The 14,579-nt window shown below is 48.4% G+C and overlaps 1 protein-coding gene across 1 annotated transcript in view; it reads left to right on the top strand.

Moving 5' to 3' along the window:
* The window catches only part of LOC119178606 (uncharacterized), a 78,420-nt gene extending 64,095 nt beyond the window's left edge, over positions 1 to 14,325 (top strand). The window contains exon 2 of the mRNA XM_037429822.2: positions 13,265 to 14,325. Within this exon, the coding sequence (XP_037285719.2) occupies positions 13,297 to 13,905 (609 nt within the window). The 5' untranslated portion in view covers positions 13,265 to 13,296 and the 3' untranslated portion in view covers positions 13,906 to 14,325. The remainder of the gene's footprint in view (positions 1 to 13,264) is intronic.
* Positions 14,326 to 14,579: the final 254 nt, after the last annotated feature.

Genomic DNA, 14,579 nt, shown 5'->3' with positions numbered 1-14,579 from the left:
ACTTGCGGTGGAATAATTAAATAGTAAGGGTTTTTTCTTGTGAGTTATTCGCATAAATACTGTTTTATCGAAGTTAATTGACATCTGCCATAAATCACACCACTTCACAATGTTATAAAAGGCACTATTCAGAATGATTTGATCGGTTACATTGGATATTTCAGAATATATGACACAGTCATCTGCATACAACTTGATTTTTACAGGAACTTCATTCACAATATCATTGATAAAAATTAAAAACAAAAGGGGTCCAAGAACCGTACCCTGTGGGACGCCAGAGTCAACGGTTGCCTCTTCTGAACAGCATTCGTTAAAAAGAACAAATTGTTTACGGTTCATAAGGTAGTCTGCTATCCATTTTATTAGGCGCGGATTTTTAAGTGTTTTCTCTAATTTAAAAAGTAATTTCTTGTGTGAGACTTTGTCAAACGCTTTTGAAAAGTCCATAAAAATGGCGTCAGTTTGTGTCCCATTGTCAATTGAAGTTGCGAAATCGTGAATTGTCTCGACAAGCTGCGTACAGGTTGAATAGCCTTTTCTGAATCCGTGCTGGTGTTTTGTTAAGATATTATGCTTACTAAGAAACTCAGAGATATGCGTATGTATTATGTGTTCTATAAGCTTACAGGTAGTTGACGTTAATGAAATAGGACGACAATTTGAGATAAGTTGCTTTTTACCCGACTTATAAAGAGGCTTGACTCTGGCGGCCCTCCAATCATCTGGTACTCGACCTTCGTGTAGCGATTTTGAAAATAAAACATACAGATATTTGGCGATCCACTCGGCATAACGCTTTAAAAATGCGTTTGGAATGCTATCCGGTCCGGGTGTCTTTTTAACATTGAGTTTAAGTAGCATATTTAGATTGCCGTGCTCACTGATAACAACGTCAGATATAGGTGGATAATCTGCATCGAATGAGGGAAGAACATTATTGTCAATGGTGAAAACCGATTTAAATTGTTGATTAAAGGCATTCGAAATAACCTTGCTATCATGCACATCAACTCCATCAACTACAAAAACATTACATTCAGTAGATGTAGGCTTAATGCTCCGCCAAAATCTCTCAGGACACGTTTTAATGAAGTTTGGTAATGATTCACCATAATACAGCTGTTTGTCATTATGGATTTGGTGTTTTAGTTTAGTTGCAATTTCTGAAATCTCTTCGTTTATACCAGCGATATTCCCAAGACTACGACGATTTTTTAATCGTTTTAGCTTCCTTTTGAGATGCAACGTGTCCCGAGAAATCCAGGGGTTCCTTTCTTTCTTTTTTTTAACAACACATGGAACTAAGCGATCAATACATTCATTCACCAAATCTTTAAATGAGTCCCATTGGCCTTGCACATCAGCAGTACTGTTTAAAACGAGTCGAAGTTGAGGGAGAGGAGATCTATAATTGATGTATCGTCAGCTCGCAAAAAATTTCGAAAACATGACGTTTTTTGTTTCCGTGCCATAAAGCCATTTGCCAGGGTCAATAGTACAGCACTGTGGTCAGAAATACCAGGAACCACTTCACAGGTGGCCGAAGACTTAATACATCCACTAACAAAAAAGAGATCTAGTACTGACTTCGAACTTCCCTGCACCCTAGTGAAATCGTGAACAACTTGTAACAAATCAAAAGTAAAAGCAACGTCGAGCATTGCTTCTCCTATGATATCGTTATGCTTAGTAGTTGAAAGAGAGGTCCAATCTATATCTGGTAGGTTGAAATCTCCTGATAAAATTATCCGAGCTCCTGACTTTGCATGAGTGCACAGATATTTTTTTTAATTCATAGATGACTTCAATGGACGAGGTCGGGGGTCTGTATATGGAAGCTACAATATATTGAATATTATTGTGGTACATTTTGCAGAATAAGCCTTCCACTTGAGGAATATCTGGCGTCCTAATTACTTTGAGACATTTTTTTAAATACAACTGCAACGCCTCCTCCCTTACTTTCGCGATCTTTTCTTAGCACACTATAACCAGGTGGAATTATTTCACTATCAAATATTGTACTATGCAACCATGTTTCTGTAAGTGTTATTAAGTCTGGATCATGAGTAAGAAGCAATAATCCTAATTCAGTTGCTTTGTTTACCACACTTCGGCAATTTACATTTAGGATTCTTAATGGTTCAGATGCAGGATCATGACGTCAGTTTCCCTTCTTCTTTTGAAGTTTAAAGCGCGATTTTTCGGTTTCATTCCAACCATACAGGGTGTCATCAGTGCTCAATTTGTCGTATATTAGCTTAACCTTTGCGCCATTTCTCTTTTCTTCAGCCGCGCTCTTCATACAATGAACTCGAGGTGGTTAAAGGTGGGAAGTAGACACGAAGCGCAAGCTGTAAGAAAGTGTGCGTGTGCCACGTCTCGTTTAGTCCTTGGAATGTCCGCTGGATGGCGGTGCTTCTATATGGGGAATATATGATGAAAAGATTCGAGATGGTGGTACTTGGAGTGTTGAATAGATGGATGAACGGACACACAGACAGATGCCTGGATGGACGCACGGATGGATGTATAGATGGATGGACGCATGGACGGACGCAGGGGCGGATGCATGGATGAACGCAGGGACGGATGCACGAACAGACGCACGCATGGATGGGCAGATGGACGCATGGACGGTCACACAGACGGACGCATAGACGGAAGCAAGATCGAATGGACGGCAGGATGGTTCGCCCCACTCTCCATCATTCACCCCGTAGACCTCGTAGATATGCTGCCATTTTTTTCTAAAAACTGATTCGAGCGCACACACACACACACACACACACACACACACACACACACACACACACACGCGCGCGCGCGCGCGCGCACACGCACAGCGCTCTCTAACTGGTTACAAGACAGGCCCACTGTACTAGAAATGTAAAAGAACTTGTTGGGTCAGTTGGTAGGCTGTGCTAGTTGGAGTGCTCTGCGTGTTTGATGCCTGTGTGTGTGTGTGCGCGCGCGCGCGTGTGTGTGTGTGTGTGTGTGTGTGTGTGCGTGTGTGCGTGCGTGCGTGCGTGCAAGTGATTGTGTCGTGTTTTCGTGCTCGAAATAATCTTTATAAATTTTGTACCAACTAGCCGCACAACAAGTTTTTTGACGATTTTTTGTTGGTATTCAAATACTGTGACTTTCTTTGTATCGAAAAGATATTACTCCACACATTTGGTCTGCGTTAGCGCCAAAGTGCCGTCGCGTGAGACAATGATCTCATTCTCGTCAGCACGTCTTGAGCAACGTTCACCGAGCTCATGCACCCATATGCGCAGTTTGCAGGTCGCTTAAGGATGGTGCACACCAGCGACTAGCAGCGGTCGGGTGATCGTTAGCGACTGGTCGCGAACAGTCGCGAATGGTCGCAAATGGTCGCAAAGCGTCTGCTTTAGCTAGTCGATTCTTGCTCGATTTTCAGTCGCGTGACTGTAGTCGCAAAACTACTGGAACCAATCAGCAATGCCCAGAAGGCACACCACCATTTTTTTATATGCAGGCTCATTTTTTTTCTTTTTCTCATTGCGCTGGCCTCCTGCCGCCAGATACAAACGAGTGCGTTCCTTTGGGTCTGTGGCACCATGGCCAGCACAGAGTACTTGACTTGGAGATGGCGGGGCGCAGCAGATCGAGCGAAGTGTCGAATTTACGTGGCGGCATTCGCAAGAAGCTAAACACCGTCAAAAAAAAAGAGAAAAAAATTGGCCGATCCCACGTACAGTGGGAGTCGATGATATGTGAAGCACCAATGAGGAAGGTTGATATGTCACTTTAAAATACCACAACGTTACGAGGCGGAGGTAAATTATGCCGTACATGTCTTGCATGTCATGATTATAATATTTCGACATGTCATTTACTTTTGTCGTCCAATCAGGTCACGTAATACCAAATTTGGTATGTGGGGTACTAGTGAAACAGCCGCGAGCACGCTATGAGCGTAGTATGCAGTCATGCTTTACATAGCACTCAAATCATTACTATATTTGGACGTATCATTTACCTTTGTTGTCTATTCACGTGACGTGATACCAAATTTGGTATATGTGGAGCTAGCGTAACGGCCGCGAGCGCATCATGAGCGTGGTATGTTGTCATGGTCTTACAGGACACGCGTGTCATGATTATCATACTTTGACTAGTCGTGTACCTTCGTCATCTATTACGTCACGTAACACCGAATTTGGTATATGTGGAGCTAGCGAAACGGCCGTGAGTGCATCGTGAAGGGCCCAATGTACTCCGACATAAGATCGACGCGCGCGAACGCTGGGCGCAGCGACGCTACGCTAACAAAACGCGTGCACTCCAGGCGCGACCAGCGTCCGTCGGCGCGACCCGGCGGCTACCGGGGTGAAACGCAACATGCTGCATTTCGCACCTATGATAGCTCTACCCAAATAGCACAGCGTCTGCCTGTCTTCGTGATTGAGGAACGCCGGGTTCGCTCAAACGCGCATGCCTCAAAGCAACACGGCGCGGCGCGCGCCTGGCAGATCGCCGCCTGGCGGGGCATTACCGGCGTGACCGGGTCACGTCGAAGTGTATTGGTGCCTTGAGTGTGGCATTTAGTATTCGTTCTTACACACGAGACGTGTCTCAATATTATCATGTTGACTTCAGTCACATACCTTCGTGATCCATTCACATGACGTAATACTAAATTTGGCACATGGGAAGCTCGCGAAATGGCCATGAGCGCATCCGGAGCACAGCATGCTGTCATGTTGTTACATGACACGCACCTCGATCATGAATACCATGTTTCCACCCGTCGCGTACATTCGTCATCTATTCATGTGCCGTTATACCAAACTTGGTATAAGTGAAGGTAGCGAAACAACTGTGAGCGCATCATGAGCGCGGTATGTAGTCATGTTTTTACATGACACGCATCTTACGATTATCATGTTTGCATCAGTCACATACCTTCATCATCCATTCAAGTCCTCTAATATCAAATTTGGCATATGTGAAGCTAGAAAAAATGGCCCCGAGCGCATCAAAAGTGTGACATGTAGTCATGTTACAAGGCACGCATGTCATTATTTTCACGTTAGGGTCTGCCGCTTGTGTACGCCATGCAGTTATGTCATACCATACCAGTTTTGCAACGTGTCATGTGAGCGAAACCACCGCTAGACCATGACAAGTAAATCATAACATTCATGGCATACATGTCATGATTTTCATGTTATAACTGGTCAGATATGGTCGTCATACAATAATGTTATGCCATACTAAGTTTGGTATCGATACCATTATCCAAACAGCCAGAAGAGTTCAAAGTCGTAGGCGGCTGGAGACATAGATATGCTCAAAGTCGCCGAAGTTCGCTAAGAAATGCTTCGCATTGAAAGTGGCAGATCCCGCGTACAGTGGGAATCGATGATATGCGAAGCACAAATGAGAAAGGTTCATATTGAGATGTTATGTTTGGGTTCAGGATTCGCTCCAGAAAGAATGATGCAGCACGCAAGTGGACATACACACGTAGGACATCTTTACACACACGACAGGACTCAACGAATAGTAAAAGTTACATTTGACATAAGGGGTGCTACGCGAAATAGTCAAGCAGTAGCGTACAGTTCTTTGTCGGAGCCGATGAGGTCGCCGAGTCGAAGACGTCGTGCGTAGACCGTCTGTCCGATGCCGTAGCTCGGTTCTTGGTCTGGCCGCGTGAAGTCCCGGAGGTCCACTCCGCGGCAGTTGATGCCGGGACGCTGCGCCCAAGGGACCCGCTCCACGGTGGACGACCTCGGCCTGTGCGTGCTCGTGGGCCGAATCCTGTGTGCCCGTCTGCACACAGCGTCAAGGCCTTGGCCCGGCCTCGTGCACGTTCCCTGGGCGCGGGAGCGCTCTACGTCGAGGCCGCAGGAGGTAAGGCTCCGGGTTCTCCCATGGATCGGACGCCCAGCGAAGGATAGCCCAGCCTTGGAATTCCGACCCTCGCGCACGGCCCACGCACTGGTCACGCTGTCTCGAGGCACGCCGCGCACACGATCGCCGTACTCTTCGCCACCGCACGGCACATACGCGATTCGCCCCCGCACGGCGCACACATTCAAAAGGGTCGACACACAAGTCGCCACCGCACGGCGCACTGTTTTGTTTTTTGTATATTTTGAACCCCGCGCGCCATATATTATGACACATATGTCACTTTAAATCAGCACAACGTTACTAGGTGGAGGTAAATAATGCCGTACATGACTTCCGCGTCATGATTATCATGTTTGAATGTGTCGTTTATCTTCGTCATCTATTCACGTCACGTGATACTAAATTTAATATGCGAAGCTAGCGAAACCACCGCTGGACCGCTATGAGCGTAGTATGTTGTCATGTTCTTACATGACATGCGTGTCAAGATTATCATGTTTGCACCAGTCATATACTTCATATACTTTCGTCATCCATTGACGTCACGTAACACCAAAGTTGGTATATGTGGCGCTAGCAAAATGGCCGTGAGCATATCATGAAGGGCCCAATATATAACGTAGCGAGGTTTCCGAAGGCACCTTTCAAGCCAGGGCACTATGCTTCGATTGAAGCTCCAAATCATAGACACCACGACCCGCTCAACCAAAGCTATACCAGGTTTAGATATTAAAAAAGCATTTGATAGCTTTACGCACAGTATGATACTCCAACAGGTTAACGCCTTAAATCTCGGTACTCGAACGTATAACTATATTCGCGACTTCCTTACGAACCGACAAGCTGTAGTCAAAGTGGGCGCACTCACATCATCTGAGATACCCGTAGGAAGGGCAGGAACTCCACAGGGCTCCGTGATATTTCCTTTGTTATTTAACTTAGCTCTCCTTGGTTTGCCCTCAAAACTGTCCATGATTCCCGGGCTTCATCACAGCATATATGCTGACGATATTACCCTCTGGATATGATATGGCAGCGATGGCCCTACAGAAGAACGGCTACAAGAAGCGGTAAACGTAGTAGAACAATACCTACGCGGAACAGGACTTTCGTGTTTGGTGGAGAAGTCCGAACTCCTCTTATACCGCCCCAAACTCAGGGGCAGACCACCCAAACAGTATAGTCCAACAAGCCCATACACAGACATTACCCTGAAGACAGCTGATGGAAGCGTCATACCGACTGTCGATAAAGTGCGGTTTTTAGGACATTTGGTTGAAAGCAAAGGTACAAATGGTGAGACAATCCTTAAATTAGAAGCCAAAGTTACGCAAACGATGTGACTCATTAAAAAATAAGTAATAAACATCAGGACATGAAGGAATGTAGTATTCTCCAGCTTATCCACTCATTCGTGCTCAGCCACATTACTTATGGCGCTGCCTACCATCGATGGTTCGCGGCGGAAAGAGCTAAACTCAAGGCGCTCATCAGACGAGTTTATAAACAGGCGCTGGTGCTTCGGCACAGCACCAGCACGGAACTCTTTCTTAAACTAGGCCTTCATAAGCCGGTTGAAGAAATAATTGAAGCGCGACAGATGTCGCAGTACCAGCGCTTGAGCAATACCAGAGCAGGTCACCAAATTCTCGACAGTCTCGGCATTTCCTACCACGCACAGCATGGTATCAAATGCGACATACCACGCGAAATCCGCACTAAACTTATGATACCACCACTGCAAAGAACATGCACCCTGAGCACAACAAAGGTATAAGAATCAGTAGAAGCCGAAATTATGCTCCAGACTTATGGAAGCAATTAGGAGGCGGTCTTCGTCGATGCAGCGCGCTATCGAAACTATCGCCGTTTTGTTTCTGCGATTGGAGACACTACGCACAAATGCATAATCAGCGCTTCAATCAATACAAATCACGTGAACACAGCAGAGGAGGTCGCTATCACGCTTGCCATAGCTCACACCGATGCCCAGTGTATTATCAGTGATTCACAAACAGCAGTCTGAAATTTCGGAAATGGTAGGATTTCTCCAGAGGCGCTGAAAGTCCTTACAAAAGGCAAAACCCGCTCTGACGACCAAATGCATGCATTCTCTGGTTTCCCGCCCGCACACCCGTCGACCACACGCAGGTCAATCATAACGAGGTGGTGCATGACGGGGCTCAAGGTCTCACGTTCCGGGCCACGTCAGTGGTTGATACCACCCGTACGGACTCTCTTGTGGAGGAGTGGAAGTGGGGGAGGGGGGAATAGACTTACCAAATTCAGTGACATTGTCCGACAATATACACTTCAACGACGGGAATTTCCCCGCCCCACCCCAAGCTCAACCAGGCCCAGTCCGTTCAATGGCGGCAACCGCAAACATTCACCTACACTAATCCCGTAATTATGACACATTTACCCCGACTTGTATATGACCAATTCGTGAAAGTATTGTATACTAATAGGGCCACACTAGCGCATGTTCTCTGGGAGTGTCCAGCACTAATTGGCAAAACGAGAGACGCGGCCTCCAATGAGGACCTTCGGGAGCGTTTGCGGACTGCGCTGCTCAGCTCAGGACTAGATAATCAACTCGGGGTGATCCAGCAGACCAAAGAAGCTGCTGAGAGACATGGTCTTTCAACGAGCTCCGCTCCTAGGTAGGAACCCAGCCCGGTAACCTGCAGGAAGTGAATAAAGTTGTTCACTCACTCACTCTACGTTAACAAAACGCAAGCATTCTATAGTCTGACGCCAGGCGCGACCAGCGTGCGACATGCTGCAACCGGTGCGACATGCTGCATTTCGCGCCGATGCGTTACCCAGACAACACTGTGTCTCCCTCTTTTTTGTGACGGAGGGACGCCAGATGCACTGAAACGCGCATGCGTCAAAGCAACGCAGCGCAGCGCGGGCCTGCGAGTATATGGCAGGACCGGCGGTATGCGTGACAACGCCGGCGTGACCCGACGAAATGAACGCCGGTGAGCACGCGCACCGCGTCACGTCGAAATGCATTGGCGCCTTGACTGTGACATGTAGTCATGTTCTCACATGACATGCATCTCATGGTTATCATGTTTGCACCAGTCACATAGCTTCGTCATCCATTGATGTTACGTAATAACAAATTTGGCATATGTGAAGCTTGCGAAACGGCCACGAGCGCATCGTGAGTGTGGCATGTAGTCATGTTGTTACATGACACGCATGTCGTGATTTTCATGCTTGTAGGTGTCAGTTACCTATGTCGTCCGTTCGCGTCGCGTAATACCGAATTTGGTACATGTGATGCTATCGAAACGGCCGCGAGCGCATCATGAGCGTAGCATGCAGTCATTTTGTTCCGTGACACGCATCTGATGTTTATGATGCTTGCACCAGTATCATGCCTTCGTCATCTACCTATCTATCCATCCATCCATCCGTCCGTCCGTCCGTCCGTCCGTCCGTCAGTCCATCCATCCATCCGTCCGTCCGTCCGTCCGTCCGTCCGTCCATCCGTCCGTCCGTCCGTCCATCCATCCATCCATCCATCCATCCATCCATCCATCCATCCATCCATCCATCCATCCATCCATCCATCTATCTATCTATCTATCTATCTATCTATCTATCTATCTATCTATCTATCTATCTATCTATCTATCTATCTATCTATCTATCTATCTATCTATCTATCTATCTATCTATCTATCTATCTATCTATCTATCTATCTATCTATCTATCTATCTATCTATCTATCTATCTATCTATCTATCTATCTATCTATCTATCTATCTATCTATCTATCTATCTATCTAGCCGCCCACGACTTTTCGCTCTCCTGGCCGTTTAGATAATGGGATCGATAGCAAACTTGGTATGGCATAACATGACTGTATGAAGAACACATTTGACTGGTCATAACATGAACATCACGACATGGACGTCATGATTTACATTTCATGGTCCTGCAGTTCTTGCGGTGGTTTCGTTCACATGGCATGTTGCAAAGCTGGTATGGCATGACATGATTGCATAGCGAACACAAGCGCTAGACCCTAACAGAAAATCATGACATGCGTGTCATGTAACAAAATGACCACACGCCACGGTCATGATGCACTCGCGGCCATTTGGCTAGCTTCGCCAAAAGCTAAATTTGGTATTACGGGACGTGAATGCATGACGAAGGTATGTGATTGGCGCAAACATGACAATCATGAGATGCGGGTCATGTAAGAACCTGACTACATGCCACACTCAAGGCGACAACACAGTTTGACATGACCCTGCACGCGTGCACGCAAGCGTTCTTTTCGTCGCGTGACGCCGGCGTTGCCACCCCAGGTGCGCGCTGCGCTGCTTTGACGCATGCGCGTTTGAGCGCGCCCAGCGTCCCTCCAACACGGATTGTGGCAGGCGCAGTGCTGTCTGGCTAACGTCATCGGCGGCATGCAGCATGCCGCATTTCGCACAGGTTGCCGCCGGGCCGCGCCAGTCACGCCTGGCGTCGGACTAGCGTTGTGCTAGCGTAGCGTCGCTGCGCCCAGCGTGCGCGCGCGTCAACGTTACGTCGGAAGTATATTGGGCCCTTCATGATGCGCTCGCCGCCGCTTCGCTAGCTTCACATATACCAAATTTGGTATTACGTGTCGTCAATGAATGACGAAGGTATATGACTGACGCAAACATGATAATGATGATATGCGTGTCATATAAAGCATGACTACATGCTACGCTCATAACGTGCTCGTGGCCGTTTCACTAGTTCCACATATACCAAATATGCGTGTAAGAACATCACAACATACCACGCTCGCGTCGTTTTGTTGGCTCAACATATACCAAAGTTGATATTGAGTGACGTGAATAGACGGCGGAAGTAAATGGCACGTTCAGAGATAGTCATGACATGGAAGTCATGTACGGCGTAATTTACCTCCACGTCGTAACGTTGTTTAAAGGGACATATTAACCTTCCTCATTCGTGCTTTGCATATCATCGATTCCCACTGTACGTGGGATCTGCCAATATTCACTGCTGTCAGCGCAGCAAGCGTGTAGCAAGAGCAAGTTCGGATGGACGCGGACGGTTGCTTCTGCATGGGTGTTGCCATGTTGATTTGTAAACACAGTTAGGGGCCGTAAGTGACAAAAATAACTTCATGCGTACGAACCTAGTGCGAAGAATAGACGTAACACATATCGATGTGGCGTAACACACACCAAACAAACGCCAATTTTAATGAACCCGGTCAATTTTAAGGCATTTTTATATCTGGCACCATGTTTTGCTGCGCAAGCGTGTTGCTTTCTTACACACCGTTGCTTTGGTTGCACTGAACCGATGTAGTTATACAGAATATATTAAGGTTCGTGCGTTCGGCCATGGCTAGGCTAAGGGGGAGACGTGACGAGCGCTCTCATTACCGTACGTCGCGCCTATTCCGGCAAGCCAACTGCACAGGCTTTCAATACGTCCACAAAAACACGGAATCTGGTTCTGCGAGCGGAAAGTGTAAAACGGATACTGCCCTGCCCATCGGTAACGGTCGCATCAATAGTTTTCCTAAATGCCGTGGCCCGTCAGCTTTTATGCCCTAAACGTTACGTAATTTATGCTAAGTACAACGTGTAAACAAGCTCATTAAATCGCTTGCGTCTACGCGTACGATCCTTACCGAAGATCCGAGTAAATAGATGGATCTTCGGAGAGCAGCAGCAAAGTAGCGCCATCTAGGAAATGAGACGAGAAACGGCCACCCGTTTCTTTTGCCTTCTTTTCCCTCTTGATTACGCATGACCAGTGACAAGGTTAGACTAAGAGGAGCTTCGCCCCTAAAACCTACAATAATTGCTGCGCAACCCACCAGCACCGCAACTCTGTTATTGGCACTGCGTGCATTATAAAACTAAAGTGTGCTATTAAGCGAAATCTTCCGCGCTGGCAGCGTCAAGTTATTAACGCATTTTTCTCCTCGTTCCAAAGGAAAACAATAAAAATGACAGTAATTTTGCATACCGCAGATTATGATTATGATGTGTGATATGCAATATTTTGAGGTATGCTCAGGATCTTTTATAGGGTAGCATCTATCCGTGCCGTCAAATCAAGAACTTTATATTCAACAATACCGAAGCATACCATTGTACACGCTGCATAAATGTGCACTCGGCGCTGGTATAAACAGTACTGCGTACTCCAGTATAAACCAGTGCACTCCAGTGAACATTCCAGCGCTTCTTAGTGTGCGCCAGCGTCCCAGCAGTCAAACCAGTGCCCTAAATGTGCGACCCAGCTATTTCCAAGTGCTCCCAGCAAAGTGCCAGTAAATACCAGCGTGTACCATTGTTTCCATGTGTGCCAGTGCCAAAAAACATTGCCCGCAGCTTCCCTCGGGGGAACACTGAGGAGGATGCGGAGCATATAATTGTTTAACGGGGTGTTAAAGTGCGACTTACTTGGGTCGATGGCTAAATTGGTTAACGTGGTTGTGAAATGGGGTGTTAAATTGCGACTTACTTGGGTCGATGGCTAAATTGGTTAACGTGGCTGTAGGAGGGGGTGTTAAATGAGTGAACACGTACACACGTATGCGAAAGGGCGGCGCTGGTCGAAGGGACGCCGATCATTGTGTTTGTGGATTCGTTGGAATTCATTTCACCGCGACCTTGGACGTCGACGCGCCGTACAAAACAACCGACGAGCGGCAACTGAGCGAGCGAGCGCCAACCTTGAGTATATATACAGCGCGACGGCGCATGCACTGTCAGCTGTCGAATGTTCGAGAAGGGGGAGAAGCGCAACGGCGCATGCGCGCGCGTCAGCTGCCGATGTTCTTGAAGCGCGACGGCGCATGCGCGCGCGTCAGCTGCCGACGTTCTCGAAGCGTGACGGCGCATGCGCGCTACATTATACAGCTAGCGAATGTTCGTGAAGAGGAGAAGCGCACGCGGTGTGTAGAGGAGGAAGGGTGCACAGATGGTGGAGGAGTGAAGCGCGCGCGGTGTGTAGAGGAGGAAGGGATGCACAGATGGTGGAAGAAGGAGGAGGAAGCTTGCGGACGGCGCCGCACTACAAGCCTCGAGTATTAGATGCTCCGCATCTAAAAAAAAACGTACTGGCATCACGTTGGGGACGCTATTTTTTGCAATGGGGTATATATGCTCAAGGTCATGGAAGTTGCCTAAGAAATGCTTCGCACTTAATATACAACGTTACAGTGATAGCGTGATGGTATCGGTAAACAAGGCCAAGTTGTCGCTTCTGCGTCCACTAGCCGAGGGTAAGTGTCGTGATGATGCTCTCCTGCGCATGCAACAATGTCGCATTTCCAAAAGAAAACAGCAGCGGCCCTGCAAAGATGGCTGTGTTTGCAGGGTGCGGGCGCCACTGAGTCCGGCATGCTGCCATGAGCGAGGCGGCCGGGGACCTGCCAGAGTCCTGGCTGCCGCCGCCCACCAACGGCGAGCCGCTGCGGCTGCCGCCGGTCTCGACCCTCATGCAGCAAGCCAAGGAGCCGTGCTGGGTGGCGGCGCCTGCTCAGCCGCACGAGCTGCTGCTGCTCTCGTCCGAGGAGTCGTCCAGCAGCGCGGCCCGGCCCTTCCAGTGCTCCGTGTGCGGCAAGCAGCTGGCGTCGCGCAACGTGCACCAGCTGCACATGCGCTCGCACTCGGGCGAAAAGCCGTTTGGGTGCGCGCTGTGCGGCCACCGGTTCTCGCAGAAGACGTCCCTGACGCGCCACATGCGCTCGCACACCGGCGAGCGGCCGTTCCCGTGCGAGGTGTGCGGCAAGCGGTTCGCCGACAAGGAGCGCATCAAGATCCACATGCGCACGCACACGGGCGAGAAGCCGTTCGGCTGCCACGTGTGCGGCAAGGCGTTCTCGCAGAAGTCCACCGTCAAGCGGCACATGAGCGTGCATACGGGCGAGAAGCCTTTCGGGTGCCCCGTCTGCGGCAAGGGCTTCGCCAACCGTGGCAACCTCAACGCCCACGCCAAGACGCACCACCAGAGCTGAGGATTACTTAAGGCCCATATCACAGCATGTTTTTATTATTGTTACTGTTGCTGCCAGCTATTGTTAAAAGCGCGCTTATTTATCACAGGCTAGAGATTTATTTATACCTCTGTTGGGCATTAGCTGGCTGGGCCAGCCAGGAATCTCGCCAAGAAGAATCTCTTTAGGGCATTATCACATTCCAGGGGGGAGACGCCACTAGTCAACCGCGGGCTCTGCTCAAAGTCCCGTAGAAGCCTCTATAGCGTAGTCTATCCGTCCAGGCAGGGCGGTTGTGCCGTTCGAGCGGCTCATTATGTGCATAATATCGCTGTGCCTTCCGTTTTCACGGCTGCTGCGAGCAACGGTGGTGGTACCTGTCGAGAGGAGGAACGTTCTGTTTTTGTTACGCTTTTAGAAGAATAAATTTCGTTTTTCAGACTCTGTTTCTGTGACTTTTGCGCGATTGCCGGTTTCTTTTTACGCACAGTTGTGTAACGACCGTCTGTAAGATTGGTGCAGTGGTGTTTTCGTGCCAGGTGGCATCGCGTGTGAGCCTAACAATAGCATGGCGTCACACTGACGAGCGCGAACTTGTCACAGGGGGGGCACTTTCGGTTCACGCCGACAACTCGTGGGCCACGCCCAAGCAAACGGATGAAAACCCGTGGAGCCCCTTCAAGACAGTAAGGCCC

Source organism: Rhipicephalus microplus, chromosome 2, assembly GCF_043290135.1.
Source record: "Rhipicephalus microplus isolate Deutch F79 chromosome 2, USDA_Rmic, whole genome shotgun sequence".
NCBI lineage: Eukaryota > Metazoa > Arthropoda > Arachnida > Ixodida > Ixodidae > Rhipicephalus > Rhipicephalus microplus.
This window is presented reverse-complemented; position numbering and strand designations above follow the sequence as displayed.